General features: G+C 38.3%; 1 protein-coding gene across 3 annotated transcripts in view; it reads right to left on the bottom strand.

Annotated features, from left to right (window-relative positions):
- LRP1 (LDL receptor related protein 1) overlaps positions 1-22841 on the bottom strand; it is a 382005-nt gene that overhangs the window by 256226 nt on the left and 102938 nt on the right. For all 3 annotated transcript variants that reach the window (XM_081934411.1, XM_081934412.1, XM_081934413.1), the window contains one exon: positions 16161-16298. In XM_081934411.1, the coding sequence (XP_081790537.1) occupies positions 16161-16298 (138 nt within the window). The remainder of the gene's footprint in view (positions 1-16160; positions 16299-22841) is intronic.

The following is a 22841-nucleotide window of genomic DNA, read 5'->3' as shown; positions in this document are numbered from 1 at the left end:
CCCAAGACTCTTATTTAAATATGCCTTGGCCTGGTATCTGGCTGAGAGTAAATACTTTGCACTGATGAGCTTACCTAGTTTGGTAAAACAGCCAAGCTCAGAGAGTACCAAGGACCTCACGGTTAAACACTGAGTTACAAATATTCCCTTCTATCAGTAGGTACTGTGTTGATAAACTAAACTAAGAGATGATTCTGGGAAAAACAATCCTCTCTTGGACCAGACTGAGTTAAACTGGGGCCAAGGAAGAGGAGAGTCAGAGGCATAGCTTAAGAATTATTGACTCAGTCTCTGGACCAATCAAGGCATGAGGATACCCACGCCTGAGCCCTCCTGCAGGAACCATGGAGAACAGCCAAGCTCAGAGAGTACCAAGGACACAGGTACAGTTAAACACTGAGTTACAAATATTCCCTTCTATCAGTAGGTACTGTGTTGATAAAGTAAACTAAGAGATGATTCTGGGAAAGCCATTTGTCCTTCTCAAAGGCTTGCTTTCTTAATTCCTGAAGCCTCTGACCAATGGAATTTATCAGGAAGGAAGAGAATTGCAGGACCCATAATCCTGATGCTTTGATCACCAAAGTGACTCTACACAGAAGCCAGAACATTTATCATGTCCTTGAACAGAAAAAGGCAGGGCCAGCAAAGGCAGCACGGAAGACACAGAGAAAACACGCTTATCACAGAAAGGGGAGGGCTACTGTTTTCACAAGTGTCACTATGACCCTCCTCTCATTGGGCAATCATGAACTAAGATCTCAAAGAGTAAAATCCTTTGTAGAAGAATGCAAACCTACACTGAAGGGAAAAGTAAGGAAGATGATTAAGGAATTTTCTTCAAGTTCAGACTTAAGAGCAAGAGGCCACACATTTGTTACCAATCTTTGGCAATTTTTTACAGATAGTCCTCACTTAAATCGGGACCATAATTTCTGTCACCAAACAATGCTGTTGTAAAACATGATATCACATGACTGGATCTTTTAGAGATGGCAATCCTGCCAATGCCTGTTGCCATTGTAAAGCGAGCACCTCCTCATTACTTCCTGCCGGCTTCCAGTGAGGAGTCAGTGGGGAAGCCAACAGAAAGTTGAGAGTCCTGAGTGGCTCACTGTCAGGCCAGCAGCAGGTAAGTGTCTGCTGTGCCTTTTGAATGTGACCAAGTGCTCAGGAGAGTGTAGGGCACACAAATAGCTACTGTAAGCTCTGTGTGAGTGTTGTGAGAAAGTGATCGGAACATCCACTTACAGAATGACTTGCAACCTTCTCTCCCAACTTCCCCACTGACTTTTCTTGTGGGAAGCCAGGCAAGAGAAGTTTGTAAATGGTGATTACGTGATTGTGGGAGAATTGGATGAGATAGAAATTTAAGGATTGTCCGTAAATACTTCTTCAGTACTGCCATAACTTTGAGTCATCACTGAATAACAAGGACTACCTGTATCTCAATTAATATGTGGCATGAGGCTAGTCTTTGATTTTAATTTATTTATTAAATTACAAATCCATGGAAGAGTAGCTACAGTTTTTTTTCTTCACTAGTCATGATCAGAACAGGCCTTGCCTCCATGTAACCTTTGGACAGAAATACTTTTTCCTCTATCAAATTCCTTTCTCTTCAGGTTTTTTAGTTATTGTTTTTTTTTTTTATTAAAAGAGTTTTGTACAAACAAATTTTCCCCCTTTTCACCCCCCCCTCCACACAATATAAATCTCATACAAATGCTATACCCCCCCAACCCCCCCGCAAAAATTCACATTCAGATATTATACCAAACACTTTACCCCCTCCTCTCCCCCCATCTTAAAATAGATTACTCATAACCCCTCTCCTCCCAACAAAAACTATATAAATTACTCTTAAATTAATAATAACACATTGATCATTTTCTAAGCTAATTTAACATCTATAACTCTTAATATAAATTTCTCCTAGCCTAACAATGTTTCATTAGTCCCATCTTCTAATTTATTAAATTACAAATCCATGGAAGAGTAGCTACAGTTTTTTTTCTTCACTAGTCATGATCAGAACAGGCCTTGCCTCCATGTAACCTTTGGACAGAAATACTTTTTCCTCTATCAAATTCCTTTCTCTTCAGGTTTTTTAGTTATCGTTGTCCTTCCATTTTCATTCAATTTACAGTCATGGCAAAGACTGGTCAATACTATCACCTATCAAAAGAAATCTTAAGAAATGTGAAAGTTCCATAAGAATGATATAGGGGAAAAATGATTCATATATACAGCCGGGGGGGGGGGGGATATATATGAGGAACTGGGAGAAAAACATTTAGCACGGTATTAATTTATCGGTTCTTTACAGAAATTCTCTATTTTTGTTTCCCAGCTCAGGGTCTTCATGTTTGATTAACTCCTGGGAAGATATACCAAAAAAAATCTCAGCATCGCTTTCTATTAAAGAAAGCATATTTACTACGGTATTAAATAATGTACTGCCTTGTATCAGTTTTGGCTTGCAGCATTTAAAAACGCAAAATTATACAAAACAGAAAAGATTCAAGAAAAATGCTAAAATCCCTCCAAATTCACAATCAATATTAGCAAACGCTAAGAAAACCCCAGGAGTCCACCTTATATTGAAAAACTATTTTGGTAAATAGCAAAAAAATAATGCCAGTTCTAACTTCTATTAATGTTCACACGCACACATAATTCCTTCCTGTTCCCGGGTTTCATTTTTCTCTCAGGGAAACTTTTCATATCACACAAAAAGCTGCAACAGAGAATAAACAGATGATTCATCTTCCTTTACAAGCTCAAGTCTGCCAGTGCCAACAGCCTTGCAATCAGCATGATTTAAAGAAAGTGTTGCAAATGCCATGTTATCTCATATAATTCACTCTTGGCACATAACCCCGCTTGAAGTATATTCACTGGAATTTCTTCCCATGAACAGCCAGCAGCAACACAACTGCAAATGGAATTTTATTTATTTATTTGATTTTTATCCCGCCTTTTATTACTTTTACAAATAACTCAAGGTGCCGAAAATCACCATTTTACTTCATTTTCCTTTTATATAAATCACATCACACAGTTGTTGTCACAATAAGAAATGCATTTATGAGAAGAAATTTGGTCTCTATGAAACTGGTGTCAGATTTTCTAGGAAATAAATAAAGGACAAACCAGGAAAAGGAGCAAATCTGAAAGAGATTTTCAAGGATTAAAAAAAAATGCTTCCTACTGCTTTACAGAGGAAAATTCAAGAGCAGAACAAAGAAAATAAATTAAATCAATCTAAAGGACAACTTTTTGAAATAAGGATGTTCTTTTTAAAGAAGAATATATGGCCACTATATCTATTACAGGTAGTCCTCAAGTTACAACCACAATTGAGCCCAAAATTTATGTTGCTAAGTGAAACATTTATTAAGTGAGTTTTTCGGTGCTGTTGTAATTTTGAACAGTCGCTAAATGAACGGTTGTAAGTCGAGAACTACCTGTATTGCGATTTCCAAATTTAGAGAAGGTTTTGCTAGAACAACAACCTGAGGATAAATATAAAAGTATGGACATTGGACCTTTTATAATAATAATAATAATAATAATAATAATAATAATAATAATAATAATAATAATAATAATAATAATAATAATAATACAGGAAATTGGAAGAAATTCTAAAATGAAAGTACTACCATGGTAGATAACATTATCTACAACAGTAGAGATGTGATTCTACTGCAGTTACAGAAGAGATAAGGATCTGAAATACACCGGTAATCTCCTCCTCCTCCCTCATAAAAAGGCTTGTAAACAAGTTGTCATATCTGTGTAGCTGGTTATATATAGTCTGTGCTCATACGCAGGGCTCAGTTTTAGGAATGGGTTCCAGAATATTTGTTTCACCATGCTAGGGAAGCAACTGCTCTTTCCCCTTCTGCATTTAGTTTTACCCTACTTTTAAAAAATGTGAATTTAGCAGATTAAAGCAGCCCCGCATCTCCAATAGGCATTAGTTCTTTGTCTTGCAAGGCTGACTGGGTTCATATATTATACTATGCCAAGTTGTGGCTTGTTTGCTCAAGTGCAATTTATCATGTTGTGTGAACTCGTATAATTATGGCTTTGTCAACAAATCATCCCTGAGGAGCAACTCAGTAAAAGTCTCAGGCAAACTCCATTTTTTATCCCAGATTGAAAATTAGAAATTTATCTTAAATCATTTGTAGCTGCTTTCTAGTAACACATTTTCAAACTATGGTATTTTTTTAAAGGTTCAACAAATCCAAAGCCAATAATAAATCCACTTCATGTTTCTGAACTTTAATCACTCAAGAATCACGTTTGGAATGCATCAACAAAATTAACCTGGTTTGATATCATGCTTCCAAGAAGTTGTCCATATGCAGCAGCAGGCTGCAGCACTCCTTGGTCCTCCTCATTATATAACCATAATAAAAAGTATAAATGAGAAATCCATTTCAACTCATGCTAGAAGATGTCTCAGAAGGAAGCCATGGCTTGATCTAAGTTTTGCCAACAGTATTTGCACAGCATGGTAATTTTAAATCAAGGTCGGGATAAGCTTGTTTTTTCCTCAATTGTCTCATGAGAACACACCCACTTCCTTACCTAAACCAAGCATAAATACAAATCATAGTTTGCAACAGTAGCTCTCAAGGCAGGTTTTTTTAAAATTATAATCTGTGGCCAAATCTTAACAATTATTGCAAGCAAACATCCCAAGTGTTGCATGTGAGCAAGCAGAGAGACCTCGCCAAGTTTTTTTTTTAAGGTGACAAAACATTTGTAAAACAGAAAGTTGCTTATATGCAATATTCATTCAAATTATTTTAAGCAGCTGAGCAAGACAAAACAGTCTGTTTGTAGAGGAAAGTGATTAGTGGGTTCCCTAACACTGAGCAACAGAGTGGTTGAAGATGTGATTCTAAGCAAAATCAAAAACCCATCTGAAAGCAAATTTGGAAATCCCCTTGACTTCCTCTAAAAACTAACTACAATTTCAAAGCCTTTGAGGAAGAGTGCAAGATAAAGTTATATATCTTACATATTAACAATATGCAATCTTATATGTTATCTTATATTACATTCTGGAAGGACAAGATGCAATGGATGGAAAGTAATCAAGGAGAGAAGCAACTTAGTACTAAGGAGAAATTTCCTGACAATTAGAACAATTAATCAGTGGAACAGCTTGCCTCCAGAAGTTGTGAATGCTCCAACACTGGAAGTTTTAAAAGAAGGGATTGGACAATCATGTGTCTGAAATGGTATACGTTTTTCTGTTTGAGCAGAGAGTTGTGCTAGAAGACCTCCAAGATCTTGCGCAACTCTTGTTATTCTGTTCTGTTATTCTGGCTGGGGATGTCTGGAAGTGAAAATCCACACATCTTCAGTTGCCAAGGTTGAGAAACACTGCTTTGAAAACAAGAGGAAAACACCTTGCCCCCGGTAACTGGTATAGCAAAGTGAAAGAGGACAGAACAGCATCCTTCTCTCACAGTTCCTACTTCATTGGCAAATGGCATTATCAAACTCTACTGACAGCAAATGTGTTACTACTTCTGTACTCTACTGTACATTAGCTGTGACACTGCAGTGAAGAAAAATGGCATTTCAAAATGGAATCTGCATCGGTCAAATAAAGGAAGGGGATATGGTAGTTATGGATAATGAAAGGTATAACAAGCTAGAAAGTGCCAAGTTAAGGGCAAATGGTATAGGATTTTTTGTTTGTTTAATTCCTTATAAGCAGAATGGATGTATTTGAATCTGTTCTCCTTCATCTGTAAATAAACAGCTTATCTAAATGCTTGTTCCAATTCTCTCACTTCTAAAATATATTCTTTTTTCCCATATGTTTAAATGTGTCACTTATTTCTCAACTGTTCCGATGGGGATTTCATTTGTGCAAATTTTCAGAATCCTTTGATATGCCACGTTGCTATGTTTAATATGTGTGAGAAGACCAGCAAGCACCATTTTTAGATGATAATTTGATGCTTTTCATTGGGAAACGATATATGAATGTTATATGCAAACACACTCACATTTAAATCATAGTTATACACATAAGAATTCAGAATCTATAAAAGTCAAATCAGCTATGCTGGACTTGTCAATATATGTGCAGCATTTAGATCCACAGCAGGGAAGCTGTAGATCTGAATCACCTATCACACTTGTGTTCCAAATATTAACACATCCTTAATGCAAGAATAGGGAGGCAGTGGCTCAGTGGCTAAGATGCTGAGCTTGTCGATCAGAAAGGTCAGCAGTTCTGTGATTTGAATCCCTAATGCCGCGTAACAGAGTGAGCTCCCGTTACTTATCCCAGCTTCTGCCAATCTAGCAGTTCAAAAGCACGTAAAAATGCAAGTAGAAAAATAGGGACCACCTTTGGTGGGAAGGTAACAGCATTCAGTGCACCTTTGGCATTGAGTCATGCCAACCACATGACCACAGAGACGTCTTTGGACAGTGCTGGCTCTTCGGCTTTGAAACGAAGATGAGCACCACCCCCTAGAGTCTGGAACGACTAGAGGGGAACCTTTACCTTTAATCCAAGAATGGTTTTACAGCCATAATAGCTAAATGTTTAATCTATTTTTTTTTAAAAAAAAACTAAATGAAAACTAAAAGTTTCAGAAAGCTTAATCTATGCCCTCTGCTCTATTGTGCCCTCTCAACAAACTGAAGTCAATAAACAGAACCATGTCCATGAATTGCAGGGTGTGAAGTGTCTCATAGCAGCCCTTGGTTTATATTCAATCATACTTCACATATGAGAGCTTATTCCTGCCAAGACCTCAAGATATTTGAGATAATTTAGATAATAACTTGGCTTAACATAAAGAGATCTAAAGCCTTTTGCCCTCTAATGTGCCCCTTTGCTCTTTCCTTAGCACAAGCTGCAAATAATCAAAGAAACCTATCATCTTCCCTCTTTTTTAAAATATATATATATATAGGATAGTATGGCTAATAGTTTGAGAATGATCAGGATAACATTCTATTGCAAGGCCACAAAGAACTTGCATTTTTGTTCTTATCAGACAACAGGTTATTATGTTCAGAGGTTTGGTAAATTTATATTCCCAGCAATTCCATCGTCCAAGAAACCTGAGAAGGGATTTATTTACAAGAATGTGTAAGTTCTTCTCTCATGCCTACCCCCTGCTAACCACAAAAAGTCCTGCCTCCCAAATCAAACTGTAATATGGTTCATTTCAAGTTTACATGAGTGACAAGCTCTTAAGAATTTGAAGCGGCAAGTTCTATTAATCAATTTACATTACAGAATGTGTGTCTAATTCCCATAAGCTCTATTTAAGTGCATGCACATACACACACCCAAATAACTCAGTCTGTGTATTTTATTTTGTACCACAGATGTTGCACAAATAAAAAAAAGTAGTGGTAATTTAGAGTAGGGGTAATATTTTGGGCAATCAAATACTGCAAAATATTTTTTTAAAAAAAGAAAGATATTAAAATGTTATAACACTGAAGATAGCTAACATGTTTCCTCACAGTTTTCACTTCTCCAGACTAACCACACCCCATGCCTAACCATTCCTCATTCTTCTTCCTTCATTTATCAACCTAGTTGCTGCCTTCTGGACATGCTTCAATTTCTCAATTTTCTTACTCAAATTCAATGTCCAGAACTGAACATAATATTCTAGGCACAGTTGACCAATGCAGAATGAAAGGAAATGATGGCTTCTCTTGATCTTGTCATTATAGTTCAGTTGATGTAGCCTAAAATGAATTTGTGGGGGTTTTGCAATTGTATCATACTATTGGCTGATGTTTAGCTTGCGATCCAATGAAATGCCCACATCTTTTTCGTATACGCTGTGTCCTAGTATGGTTCCCCACCACCATCTCCGGTCGTATGATAGGCCATCAATTTTTTTGTAAAATCTTCACATTTGCCTCTGTCAAATACATCTTGCTGATTTTTGCCCAGTCTTCCAGCTTGTCAAGATCCTCCTGAATCTTGATGATCCCCTTTGACATATTTGCTAACAGTCCTATTTGTGTGATCTGCAAATTTGCTAATTGTATTTTTTTAACCCTTCATCCAAATAATTTAAACATCTCTTGAAAGCACAGAACCTATAATGTAACTTATATTTCCGGACACCTCTTTCTAAGTCGCTTTCCCAAAGACAGCCAAGATTAAATGACTGCATAATCCTGAATTTGGGAGGTGGGGTGGTGGTGGTAGAAGGAAGGTTCAGGGTAGCCACACCTTAGAATTTCTTGGGATTTATCTAGTGGATAGAAGGTTATAGTCTTAGTTTGGCAAGACTATATCCATTATGTGCAAACAAATAAAGAATTGAATTTGATTAGACTTTGCTGTGTCATCTCTGGGCTTGGGCCTGACATCTGATTAACTAAATTGATCATTCTATTAAAAAAGATCAGGTTGATTGAACATGATTTGTTCTTCTGCCAAGCAGTACATTTTTTTTCTTAAATGCTTAGCAACTGACTGTAAGTTTAACAATATGTTCCAGAATTTTATCCTGCATTGGTATTAAGCTGACTGGTCTGTAGTTACCCAGCGTTTTCTTCCGAATCGAGCTTGACTCCTGGTGATTATATGGATATATTTGTATTTATTTTATATTACTTTTTTTAATTTCTCAGTTCAGAACTCCATTCTTGTTTCTCATTTCTTTGAGTCTTTCTGAAATCCAATGTTGGAAACTTGCCTTGCCCCTTCTCAATGATTCAAGGGACTGAAGAAATTCAGAATGGGACCATGCTTTTTTTTAAATCTAGATAGTCCAAATGTATATTTGTACCAACTTTATTTATTTATATATGTGGGAATATACTGTATATAATACACACATACAGTTAATATTGCATTAATACCCCTACCAGTGACTAACTGACTTTTCTAACTAATTAACTCTGAATGGAGATTACACTCCCCATAAAGATCTGGTATGCATTCTATGGATTCTGTTGGGCTCATGACTCTTGCTCAAGGAACAAGTGGAGGAACATGTGGCAGCTATGGTCAGGAGAGTTTTTTTTTCATAAATACATCCTGTGTGCCAATTGCAGCCGTTCCCAGATTGGAAGGCACTGCTCATAGCTACTCATACATAGCCACCTCCTGGCTGGACTATTGTAACCTGTTCTATGCTGCCTTTGAAGAGCATTCTGAAGCTTCAGCTAGTCTAGCATCCCATGGCACAACATTCATGTGCCACCATGGGTTGCCCTGGCTCCCCATAGACTTCTAGGTGCTGCATGATCCCTGTATGATATGGGAAGAGGTCTCTGTTGGACTGTCTCTCTGCCTACCTCATTGCATCTGAGGGAGTGCATGGGCTCTGGTGGGTCCCCAGACCCATGCCTTCTTTGTTATGGCCCATGCTTTGTAGAATAGCCTCCCTCTGAAATATGGACCACCCTTTTTCTATTGCCTTTTACAAAGCCATGAAGACCTGGCTCTTCTCCCAGGCATTAATGGTGGGATTTTAGTTTGGAAGGCCTGGCACGAATGTTATGTCTAGGGGTTTGTGTTTTTATTGAGCCCTAATGCAGTTTTACTTGATTTTCGTTTTAATATAATTAGCTGCTTTTAGTATCTTGGCCACTCAAGAGATTCTTGGGTACATAGGCAGTCCCATAAATTAGACAAATAAATAAAATGCTTTCTTGGCAATTACTGTTTTACATTCTAGATGCAAAAGACATCCAGAACGATAGTATCACAAGTCCCTAGTTTTCTACAACAAAGAAAATCATATTCTGATTAAGAAAATGGGCAAATTATGTACACAGGAAATATTTACACTCTCTTTTAATTTTGTGTAATTCATTATATCTAAAATAATTTGAGGATAGACAAAAATGTCAGACTACATCCTTCCACCTCATAAAAAATCTTTCTCAATAACCATCTAGGTTTCTGAAATTTTAGCAGATTTTAAGTATTTATTCACTGTTTTTAACTTTGTTATATGACACTTTTAAAAAAAGGAACACTATTCTCGTCATACTTTTTTTTCATACCAGAAGAATATCAGAAAACAATTCCAAACATGAACTTTTCCTCTTCAGAAGTGAAACCTGGTTAAGTGATACAGAGAGTCACACAGTCCTAGTGCTAGGCATGCTTCTTCTCAATTAGTCAGAACTCAGAGAAGATTTTCTCAGGAAGAATCAGACCTGTCACTTTAATCATCAGGGTTTAATTGGCTGGGCAGAGCTGGATTCCACAGGCCCACATATCCAGGGAAGGCAGACTTTAAAAAGATTTCTCAAATGAGTCACCTTGAACCAAATACATCAACCGAATCCTGGCAGTTTGTCTGCTGAGTCAGCCAGGTTACGTAAGGAGGTGCCACTCAGAAAAATCGCTGGCTCTCATTCAAATCCTAACACAACTGAGTATGGTTAAGGTATTATTAATTGATTTCACTTTGTACAGTTAACCATCAGGAAAGATAAATGACTGAATGATGCATGACAGAAATCAGGGGTGGGTTGCTGCCAGTTTTACTACTGATTCGCAACCCCCGCATGCTCCTATGCGCACTGAGTGTGTGTGCACTATTCAATGTAAACTGTTCTTCGCGCATGCGCAGAACAATATACAGTGAATTGCGCACGCGCAGACACTAAAATCCAAAATGGCGGCCACCCAGCAGCGGTGAGGGAACCGGTTTGGGGGCGTGGCAGGCCTGGGTCACTGCCAGTTCTGTGACCCAGGCCTAAATTCCAGTACCGGTTCGTCCAAACTGGGCCGAACCGGGAGCAACCCACCTCTGACAGAAATCCTATCCCAACCGCCCCATGCTCTAGATCCCTTTACAGAGCTAAGGGCCCTCTTAGTTGATGGTTCCATAAGAAACAAAAATGAAATGCCACAGGTAGTCCTCAACTTACAGCAGTTCGTTTAGTGACCATTCAAAGTTACAACAGCACTGAAAAATGTGGCTTACGACAGTTTTTCACACGTCACAGCATCCCCGTGGTCATGTGATCAAAATTCAGTCTCCTGGCAACTGACTTGTATTTATGACTGTCGCAATGTCCCCCAAAATCATGTGATCACCTTTTGTGACCTAGTGACAAACAAAGTCAATGGGGAAGCCAGTTTCACTTAACAACCGTGTTACTAATTTAACAAATGCTGCGATTCACTTAACTGTGGCAAGAAAGCTCATAAAATGGGGCTTTAAAACCTCTTTAACAAATGTCTCACTTAGCCACGGAAACTTTGGACTCAATTGTGCTTTTAAGTTGAGAACGACGTATATATTGTAAATGCATATGGAAGACTGAAAATTTTTGGAATACTGTGTTGCATAAAATATAACAAAACTCTATATGCATTCAGAACTATTGTCTTTATTTACCTCTTGCGCTTCCATTACATCTTTGTTTTTTTGATATTCAATATCAGAAATGGACACAAAGCCCTCCCCCCCTGTGGGGATTTCGCCTGGAGCCCATCAAACCTTGATTATGTTCCCCCAACCCCTCCAAAGCCTACTGCCAAAAAGTCATATTTAACATAATAAAGGAGGAAATATTAAATATATTAAATATATGTAGGGGGGAGAGGTGGCGATATTAATGGGAGTTTTGTTCTGTTTTAAGCCAATTTTGATTTTTGCCGTGGCCAGTTGTCTGTGAGTGTGCCGGAAATATATCTGAAGGGCATCAAATTGGGGAAGTTATTCTAAAAGATTTATTAAATTCTTTTTATGTGGCTTTTTGGTTTTGAACGATGCACACACACACACACACACACACACACACACACACACTGCTTCTATGACTATGGCAATGCTCAGAAAGAAGGGTTACTTCTCTCACGAACATAATCCTGAAAAGACAATTGTGAATGCAGGCAGAATTGGTCAATCAAACTTCACCCGGCTTGCAACAGAGTTGTTGAAAGTGACATGGTAGAGAGAAATATATACATCTCTGTTCCAAACGTAAAAATAAAGTTCTGGTCACCATGTTCTCTGGCAGCTAACCTATTTTCTTTTACAAACTCGGAGAAGCAAATATACTTTTTTTCTTTTTCCATTTTAGAGAAACATACTTTCTCCGCCTTGATCCAGCAAGCTTTCCCTTGTAAGCAGCCTCTCGTTTCTTGGCCCTGACTACCCCAAAAACCTACTTCCAGTAGTCTCCAGTTCTGGAGAAGAGTTGCCTATGGCTTCAATGGACACCATGCTCGCTATGTGACTAAGAAAGTTTAAAAGATTACAAAACAATCAAAGAACGTCCTGGTTTTATGAACAATAAAAAGCAAAGAGAAGGAAGACGAATAAGGGCAGGAATTTGACCTAATAAAACAAATCAACAATGGTGAACAAGTCTGGGCTTGGTAGCTAAAGGCTACAAATAAAACATTTCTGATTGGACCTACATTTCATGGGAGAGGGATTATTCTTTTTAGTCTTAAGCATGTGGTTTTTTTTAACACGTCCAAGACAGCTTAGAAAGATTAAGAGAGAAAGAGCCATTCATTCAGCCTTATTATCTAGAAGCCTTCAAAACAAAAGAAAAAGAAATGGGGGTAGCTGGGCTAGGAATCCAAATTGCACGGCATGATCTAACTGGGACTTAGGATACCTTTGACAAAGGAAGACAAAGAAGTGCATGGCGGCAAGTTCAGCACTTGCTAGGACTTCAGATTCTCTATGGGTTGCCGCTATTACCCCTATCATCAGGAGTTACACCTCATCACTAGAGTGGAAAAGCAATGAGCCACAGTGACGCAGTGGTTAGAGTGCAGTACTGCAGGCTACTTCCGCTGACTGCCGGCTGCCTGCAATTTGGCAGTTCAAATCTCACCAGGCTCAAGGTTGACTTAGCCTTCCATCCTTTCGAGGTGGGTAAAATGAGGACCCAGATTGCTGGGGGCAATAGGTTGACTCTGTAAACCGCCTAGAAAGAGCTGTAAAGCACCGTGAAGCGGTATATAAGTCTAAGTGCTATTGCTATCTTCCAGTTATTTCAGAATTATAACTCCTAGTAACCCCAGATAGCGTAGCCAAAGATGAAGAAAGCTGGAGGATCAGTTCAACAATATCTGTAGGGTTAATGATCTCCTCGGTCTTGCCTTATGCTGCTTTTAAAAACCACACAGATGGGTCTCTGCAACCTGCTTTCCTAATCACAGCCTCCTCTTTTCACACATATAGAACAGCAGGAGATGTCATTCAATCTATGTTTTTATTTTGCTGGCACAGAAACACAGCAACAAACCAGCCAGCTCTCTCTTGCTTTTGATGCCGGCCATAGAAGAATAAATGTCCCTTCTTCTATGTCCAGCACAGACTGCTCCTTTCATTCTCTGCCAACCTTTCTGGTAGAAGTCTAAATGTTTATCTGGCTATGGCTACAGAAACTACCAAGGTCTTAATAGTTCAATAAAATTGATATGAAAATAACTTACAGGATTATTGATACACTATACTATATTGAGGGATAAGTATAGATGTAGGTAAGAATGTGTAATTCAGAGAAATATGTTTGAGGACCAAATACAGGTAGTCCTTGATTTACAACAGTTCATTTAGTGACCATTCAAAGTTACAATGGCACTGAAAATAAGTGAGTTATGACTGTTTTTCACACTTATGACCATTGCAGCATCCCTGTGGTCATGTGATTTACATTTCGATGCTTCACAACTGACTCACATTTATGACGATCACAGTGTCCTGGGGTCATGTGATCCCCTTTTTATGACCTTCAGTGAAGACAATGGGGAAACCAGATTGACTTAACAACCATTTCACTCATTTAAGAACTGCAGCCATTCACTTAACAAATGGGGTGAGAAGAGTCGTAAAATGGGGCAAGGCTCACTTAATGAAGTTCTCCACCGACATAGGTTTTGGGGCCAACTGTGGTCGTAACTTGAGGACTGCCTGTAAGACATTCAGGTTACACTGCCCTCAATCGCACACAAGATTCTGCATCGAGCATAGCCATCCATGGAGGCGCCAGTATTGGCATCCTGTTGTTTCTGTGTTCCCAGGTTCACTCCAGGACAGAAGCCTGCAGGTGAGTAATCTGCTCACGTGACAAAGCTCTGAAATGCTCCAACATTCAACTTTGCTGAGAGTGAGTTTTCCAATAGGATTACGGAGCAAGGTTATAAAAAATAAAAATGGGCCTCTTTGATCTACGGGAGTATGAAACCTCCCAGGAGCATTAAACACCTCCCAAGGACAATGGGGCTATTTAGCAGCCTGCAAGGAAACCGAAATAAAAGCTTGGGGGTTTGGAGGGTTTTTGTTTTCCTTTTGTACACTTGTTTCTCCTGAACTGCTCAAGGTGCCGGTGCTGCACCATGCTTAATTTCTATGCTGGCTCATTTGAAAGAGAACTTGACTGAACTCCTAACAAGTGTGCACAAAGCTGACCGTACTAATTAATTTGCAAATCAGTCTGCTAACCACCCCGTTTCTTTCTTCTATCAAGAGCCTATCTCTTATTCAGCTTATACTGATAAACTTTAAGCTAATGATTAATCTCTTCCTTGGGGAATATTCACTTTGATTTACTTATGCTTTTCATGACAGTGGTTTTTTTTTTTAAGTATGATTCTCTGTCTTGAACTCTCTTCAAATATTTTTCCAACTATTTACATAAGCCTTGCAGGAAGATAGAAGGATGGACTGAAGTAACGTTTAACAAAAAAAAAAGTATCTGCATTCTTCAGTATGTACAACTTTTTTTTTCTGTTTCTGGCTTATATTCCCTATTTTCATCTGAATCACTTCATTTTCCTCTTAATTTATGCTGTTTTTATATCTTGCTCCCTCTTAATTGCTTTTTATAATGTTATTTACATAAGAATGAAATTATGACCCAGTCAAGGATGTATACAAATGCATATAAAGCATAGTGGTATGACCTCTGTTACAGATACGTACAGTACATCTAAAGAGAAGTAAATATAATATGTTTGAGTAACAATACAGTAAGAATTAACAGGAATTTTGACTTTTAAACCCACAGTGGCAGCTTTCCACAAAGCAAGAGGGCAGTTTTCCTCTTTTTTTCAGAGGAAATGACAGTAATCGAAATAATTTCTAAGCTCGTGCCTGAAAGCTAATTATTCTCAGCTGTTATTCATTTGTTAGATGTTTTGTTTTATACTGAGCAAAAATCAAAATTAGATACGACAGTAATATACACCATTCCTACAATACTCTTCTGTGTACTTTTAAGTGTACGACTTCATTTTCTTATTTTAAAAAAATGTGATGATTCCGATCTTTTCCCATCTCTTTTCACTCTACAGACATTACTCTGCTTACAAACAGATTACGTTCTGAGAGGATGTTCACAAGTCCAAACTAGTGTAAAAAACACGTCCAATAGAGTACTTACCTTACATAAGTGACAGTAAAACTTGATAGTTATGGTGATGGTGTTGGTTCATCCTTTGAAGTTGATGCAGCAGGTTTTCTACTTTCTGGAAGTGAATTTTGGGTAGTGGTCTTCCTCTTTTCCTCATAGAGGACACTGTAGCAGCAGATCGCCTGATGGGCAGACATTCTGGTGAAGTGCTCAAGATTAGGGTCCTGCATCTTGCACAATGACAGCACTTTCTTCGTCAAGTTGAATCGCTCAAGCTTGGTCTGGGATCACTTCGATGCTTCAATCTCTTCTTCTCCTTTTCCTGCTCCTTTTTTTTTTTTTTTGCTGACTTTCCATGAGGTTGAATTATAAAGTCGGGAGAAGACAGGAAAAGATTGGCTTTCTGCATGCTGCAGTAGAGATGTGGCACATTGGAAACTAATCCTTTCCCAACTTCTCTTGACTTCTGGGACCTTCTAAGATGGACTTGTGGACCGGTTTGTTCATATCAGTCAACATTCACAACTCAAAAGTTTGTAAGTAGAGTAATATCTATATCTCTTTACCTACAGTATATTTAGTTACTATTAATTGTGCTTCTTTGATCACTTGCTATCCTATTAATAGCAAGAATGACTTTTACTTGTCTACTTAACCCAACCAAAATTATCTCAGTCTTTTTGCTGCCAGGTCACAATGGCAGCTTGTATCAGATTTTTTTTTTTTAACACCAAGAATTTTTAGAATTTTGCTTCCTAATTAGCTGGCATTTATCCAACTGTACAACTTACCTCTACAGTGTGAGCCTTCATCTGAACCATCTACGCAGTCACGTTCGCCATTGCAAAGCTTGGTCATGGGAATGCAAAGATCAGTCCCCAGGCAGTTGTACTCATTTGGATGGCATCTCGACACCTTGCTATGTGGGCCTGGAAAATAAGAAGAGCCACTGCCATTATGAGGGTCTCCAAGGGTCTCAGCACAAATATTTTATAGAAAATCCTAGAAAAAGGAATAGAGCCTCATGTGTATAGATGATGGTTAGACACATACTGTGAGTCCTTTATATCTAGAAAACAGAATGCATGAGCTCATATAATTACTAAGGAAATGAATGTGAGAATACAACAGGCATAATGCTAGTCTTCACTCCAAGTGACCTGGGTGAAACGCAGACACAATTATTCTATTCCTGGTAAATGTTGGTTTAAAGCAGCGGTGTCAAACTCAATTTCATTGAGGCCCGCATCAGGGTTGTATTGTTGATCTCGGGGGGGGGGGTGTATCCAGGATGGGCATGGCCAGCTTGACGTCACTCATGTCAGGGGCATTTGTGGTGGCCTAAGCACTCTGCCAGTGAAAACTGACTCCTGAGCTCCATTTTTGGCTGGGATGGCTTCCTGCAACCCTCTGCCAGCAAAAAAGGAGCTGGGGGGGGGGGGGTGTCGTGTGGCCCACCCGAGCTCCATTTTCACTGTCAGAGGCACTGCAGGCCAGTTGTTCACTGTTTCCAGGGCGCCCTCAAGGGCCAGATCCAAGCACCCCGCAGGCCGGACTGGCTCATAGACCTTGAATTTGACACTTGGTTTAAAGCATATATTTACTCCTTTTCAGTCTTAAAATTAATTTGAATTCACCTAGGAATTTTTCAGGTAGTTTGGAATGCAAAGGGTTTTAAAGGATTGGAACCATGCTGACATATGGTAGCTGCAGTCCAGAATATTTGGAGGGCACAAAGCTACCTACTGCTGACCCAGATCCTTTTTCCACAAGGCAATGAAATCTCAGATTGTGTTTCCAAGGGAAACATACTAAGCAAATTAGTTTGAGTAACTCTGTATTAAAGATTAATTAAGCCAAATTCTTTTACGGCTCAGGTTAGAAGCCTTGGTGTGTACTGATCCATCAGTCAAAGTATTCTGCCATGTAGAATAGTCCTTCCATCAGCCACTTAATCATTACTGGCACGAAGAACCTTAACAAACTATTTGACTTATTTTAAAAGATAATAAATTAGGTAATTAATTTCATGTGACAGGTTTGTGGTACACCCCAAAGGGTTGCATTAGACAGGAATTGTTAACATTATAAAAACCACTTTTAAAGGTGGTGTTCTTTTGCCCATAAATATATGGCCTCTCTAATTGAGTTGGCTACAATCCAGAAATAAATACAATTGAAAAAGGAAGAATTAAGAAGGAGATCTGAACTGAGAGTCTAAAATGCTAAGCACGGATGAAATCTTAAGGGCAAAAACAACAGAAGATTAATTTTTTAAAAAAACTTTTAACTTGATGTCACAGAATGTTTCTGCTAAAACATCTGGATTTCTACTACTGTATTATGCAATTATTATTAATATTAAATGGCAACTGTTATTGTTACTACAGACAATACAGACCTTGGGCCAATCAGGTTCTCTCAGGCAATTGCAAACCACTTCTGAAAAACCTTGCTAGGAAAAGTGCAGGGACTCAATATCAGACATGATTGGATGACTATATCTTTATCTAAATTCAGCATAATTCAAAATCTTTATAAACCTCCTAAGCCACTATGTGCTAATGCTTATAATTCTAATATCCACCAGCATCAAGGGCCACATTAACTGAGACTTAAAACAGAATTTGCTTAGCATCTTCTGTTTCTTTTTCACAGAGTAAATAATTCTTTCTATGCTTTAGCTTTGCAACCTTTGCCACCAAATACCCTTCTTCTCCTCTCACTCAGTTACTTTTGTACAAGCAAGAATATTCTAAATTGAGTTTTAAAAAATGCTGTGTAATGTAGTACATATTAAACCACATATTGAATCTGTACCTTTATCATGTACAGTAGCTTTATAATTTAGCTAAAAGGGACAGAAATTAAAGACTAAGTCTAGAGTAAACCATTGTGCAGAGTCTTAAGGTTGTTACAGGTAACATCTTTATTCTCCAGACACTTTTGTTTGATAATATACAGTATATACCATATATCAGGGGTGTCCAAACTTGGCAACTTTAAGACTTGTGGACTTCAACTCCCAGAAGTCCACAAGTCTTAAAGTTGCCAAGTTTGGACACCCCTGCCATATATATACCCCTCTGCTTGCAAAAAAGAGAAACTCCATTATTGCCCCCGAAAAATATATTTCTAAGTCTTTACTAGATAGGAAAACTTCCATAGCTAAACATCTCAGGATACAGAGTTTAACCTCACCCAACCCTGTACAATAATGATATGCCATCATCCTTAATGGAAGAACTGCTCTACAAATGGGCAAGAGATAGCCAAGCTAGTCTCTTCCAATAGTCAAGGATAGCAAGAATTGTAATCCAAAACATCTGAAGGACATCAGATTACCTGTTGTAAAATTTAGGCAATGGCTACCTTCTCTCCCAAATGTGTCCAAACTGGGTCAGTCCCTTTCACCAAGGACTTTGGCTTAGCCCAGAGCAATCAAACATATAATGCAAATCTGAGTCCCTTATTTACTGATGATCGCCCGGGGGGGGTGTCTGAATCCTATAGTATCTTATATATTATCTGGGTTCGGGAGAACCCGTAGCTAATATTATGGCCGGTTTGTGGAGAACCTCCAAATCCTACTACTGGCTGGCTCTGTCACGATGTTAAAAGGTTTGCTAGGCCTGAACTGCCTAAACTGACATTCAAGAGTTAAACTAAGAAAGCTTTATTGCGCAGGTCATAAAACAAAAAGTTCTTATCTGAAAGTGATTTATTGCGCATGCGTTTACACATTCCAGAACTAAACTCTCTTCTTCTTTGTTCGGCAGCCAGCTTGGCAGACGTAGCTTTGATTATCAAAATGTAACCATTAGTTATTTCTGTTTCATTTACTTTTTTATTTTTCGTATTAAAGTTTGTTTATTAATTAGAATACTTTTAAAGACTTTTATTTTTCTCAATATCTCAAAAGATATGCGGAAGGGAATCAGCCACGGTCCATTGATCTCAGATTTCCCCAGGGCATTTTTTTCCCTGTCAACTTGGTAGCAGAGGATGGTTCACACTGAAATCTTTAGGACACATTAGCACTTATTTAGGTGTTCAAATTGAAAAGACACAGAAGGGGTTTAGTCTTTCACAAGAAGAGAAAATTGACCACATTCTACATCATTGCAACATGAAAGATGCTAGCACAACAAAGACACCCATGCAAACAGATTTTCACAACTTAACACATGAACCAAGTCCTGAGTTCGAGGATCAAACACTTTATCGTTCAGTCATTGGTTCACTATTATACATTAGTAGTTGGACCAGACCTGACATCGCACTTAGTGTTAATCTTTTATCACGACACGTAGGTAAGGCAACACAATTTCATTGGTCATGCATTAAGAAGTTGTTGAAATACCTAAAACACACTAAGCACATGAAGTTATTGCTAGAACCAACACACACTGATCAACCAAAGTTGATTTGTTTTTCTGACGCCGACTGGGCGAGCGACAAGAAGTCACGCAAAAGCACTTCTGGTTACATGATATTCCTAAATGGTTGTCCTGTTTACTGGCAAGTGAGAAAACAGAGTTTTGTTTCATGTTCATCTACTGAAGCTGAATATGCTTGTGTTTCAGATGCTTGTAATTCTCTAACGTGGTTTGATGCTTTGATCACAGATATCTGGACACGTCCGATTCGACCAATCACCGTGATGGAAGATAATGTATCTGTGGTTTATATTTCTGAGTCACATTTTACAGGTTCTAGGTCCAGACACATTGACATTCGTTATCAAAACACAAAGCAATTAGTTAAGCAAGGTTTTGTTAAATTGCAATATGTTTCTACACATGATCAGATCGCAGACATGCTTAACAAACCACTTGCCGCAAATCAACACGAGTATCTGCGAAAGAAGATGTGCCTTAATTGATGATTTGATGACGTCAGCCCAGACTAGCAAAAGAAGGGGTGTCACGATATTAAAAGGTTTGCTAGGCCTGAACTGCCTAAACTGACATTCAAGAGTTAAACTAAGAAAGCTTTATTGCGCAGGTCATAAAACAAAAAGTTCTTATCTGAAAGTGATTTATTGTGCATGCGTTTACACATTCCAGAACTAAATTCTCTTCTTCTTTGTTCGGCAGCCAGCTTGGCAGACGTAGCTTTCATTATCAAAATGTAACCATTAGTTATTTCTGTTTCATTTACTTTTTTATTTTTCGTATTAAAGTTTGTTTATTAATTAGAATACTTTTAAAGACTTTTATTTTTCTCAATATCTCAAAAGATATGCGGAAGGGAATCAGCCACGGTCCATTGATCTCAGATTTCCCCAGGGCATTTTTTTCCCTGTCAACTTGGTAGCAGAGGATGGTTCACACTGAAATCTTTAGGACACATTAGCACTTATTTAGGTGTTCAAATTGAAAAGACACAGAAGGGGTTTAGTCTTTCACAAGAAGAGAAAATTGACCACATTCTACATCATTGCAACATGAAAGATGCTAGCACAACAAAGACACCCATGCAAACAGATTTTCACAACTTAACACATGAACCAAGTCCTGAGTTCGAGGATCAAACACTTTATCGTTCAGTCATTGGTTCACTATTATACATTAGTAGTTGGACCAGACCTGACATCGCACTTAGTGTTAATCTTTTATCACGACACGTAGGTAAGGCAACACAATTTCATTGGTCATGCATTAAGAAGTTGTTGAAATACCTAAAACACACTAAGCACATGAAGTTATTGCTAGAACCAACACACACTGATCAACCAAAGTTGATTTGTTTTTCTGACGCCGACTGGGCGAGCGACAAGAAGTCACGCAAAAGCACTTCTGGTTACATGATATTCCTAAATGGTTGTCCTGTTTACTGGCAAGTGAGAAAACAGAGTTTTGTTTCATGTTCATCTACTGAAGCTGAATATGCTTGTGTTTCAGATGCTTGTAATTCTCTAACGTGGTTTGATGCTTTGATCACAGATATCTGGACACGTCCGATTCGACCAATCACCGTGATGGAAGATAATGTATCTGTGGTTTATATTTCTGAGTCACATTTTACAGGTTCTAGGTCCAGACACATTGACATTCGTTATCAAAACACAAAGCAATTAGTTAAGCAAGGTTTTGTTAAATTGCAATATGTTTCTACACATGATCAGATCGCAGACATGCTTAACAAACCACTTGCCGCAAATCAACACGAGTATCTGCGAAAGAAGATGTGCCTTAATTGATGATTTGATGACGTCAGCCCAGACTAGCAAAAGAAGGGGTGTCACGATATTAAAAGGTTTGCTAGGCCTGAACTGCCTAAACTGACATTCAAGAGTTAAACTAAGAAAGCTTTATTGCGCAGGTCATAAAACAAAAAGTTCTTATCTGAAAGTGATTTATTGCGCATGCGTTTACACATTCCAGAACTAAATTCTCTTCTTCTTTGTTCGGCAGCCAGCTTGGCAGACGTAGCTTTCATTATCAAAATGTAACCATTAGTTATTTCTGTTTCATTTACTTTTTTATTTTTCGTATTAAAGTTTGTTTATTAATTAGAATACTTTTAAAGACTTTTATTTTTCTCAATATCTCAAAAGATATGCGGAAGGGAATCAGCCACGGTCCATTGATCTCAGATTTCCCCAGGGCATTTTTTTCCCTGTCAACTTGGTAGCAGAGGATGGTTCACACTGAAATCTTTAGGACACATTAGCACTTATTTAGGTGTTCAAATTGAAAAGACACAGAAGGGGTTTAGTCTTTCACAAGAAGAGAAAATTGACCACATTCTACATCATTGCAACATGAAAGATGCTAGCACAACAAAGACACCCATGCAAACAGATTTTCACAACTTAACACATGAACCAAGTCCTGAGTTCGAGGATCAAACACTTTATCGTTCAGTCATTGGTTCACTATTATACATTAGTAGTTGGACCAGACCTGACATCGCACTTAGTGTTAATCTTTTATCACGACACGTAGGTAAGGCAACACAATTTCATTGGTCATGCATTAAGAAGTTGTTGAAATACCTAAAACACACTAAGCACATGAAGTTATTGCTAGAACCAACACACACTGATCAACCAAAGTTGATTTGTTTTTCTGACGCCGACTGGGCGAGCGACAAGAAGTCACGCAAAAGCACTTCTGGTTACATGATATTCCTAAATGGTTGTCCTGTTTACTGGCAAGTGAGAAAACAGAGTTTTGTTTCATGTTCATCTACTGAAGCTGAATATGCTTGTGTTTCAGATGCTTGTAATTCTCTAACGTGGTTTGATGCTTTGATCACAGATATCTGGACACGTCCGATTCGACCAATCACCGTGATGGAAGATAATGTATCTGTGGTTTATATTTCTGAGTCACATTTTACAGGTTCTAGGTCCAGACACATTGACATTCGTTATCAAAACACAAAGCAATTAGTTAAGCAAGGTTTTGTTAAATTGCAATATGTTTCTACACATGATCAGATCGCAGACATGCTTAACAAAC

Source organism: Natrix helvetica (genome assembly GCF_964273705.1).
Source record: "Natrix helvetica genome assembly, chromosome: 1".
In the NCBI taxonomy this organism is placed as follows: domain Eukaryota; kingdom Metazoa; phylum Chordata; class Lepidosauria; order Squamata; family Natricidae; genus Natrix; species Natrix helvetica.
Note: the sequence above shows the minus strand (reverse complement) of the source record. Positions and strands in the feature narration are given on the sequence as shown.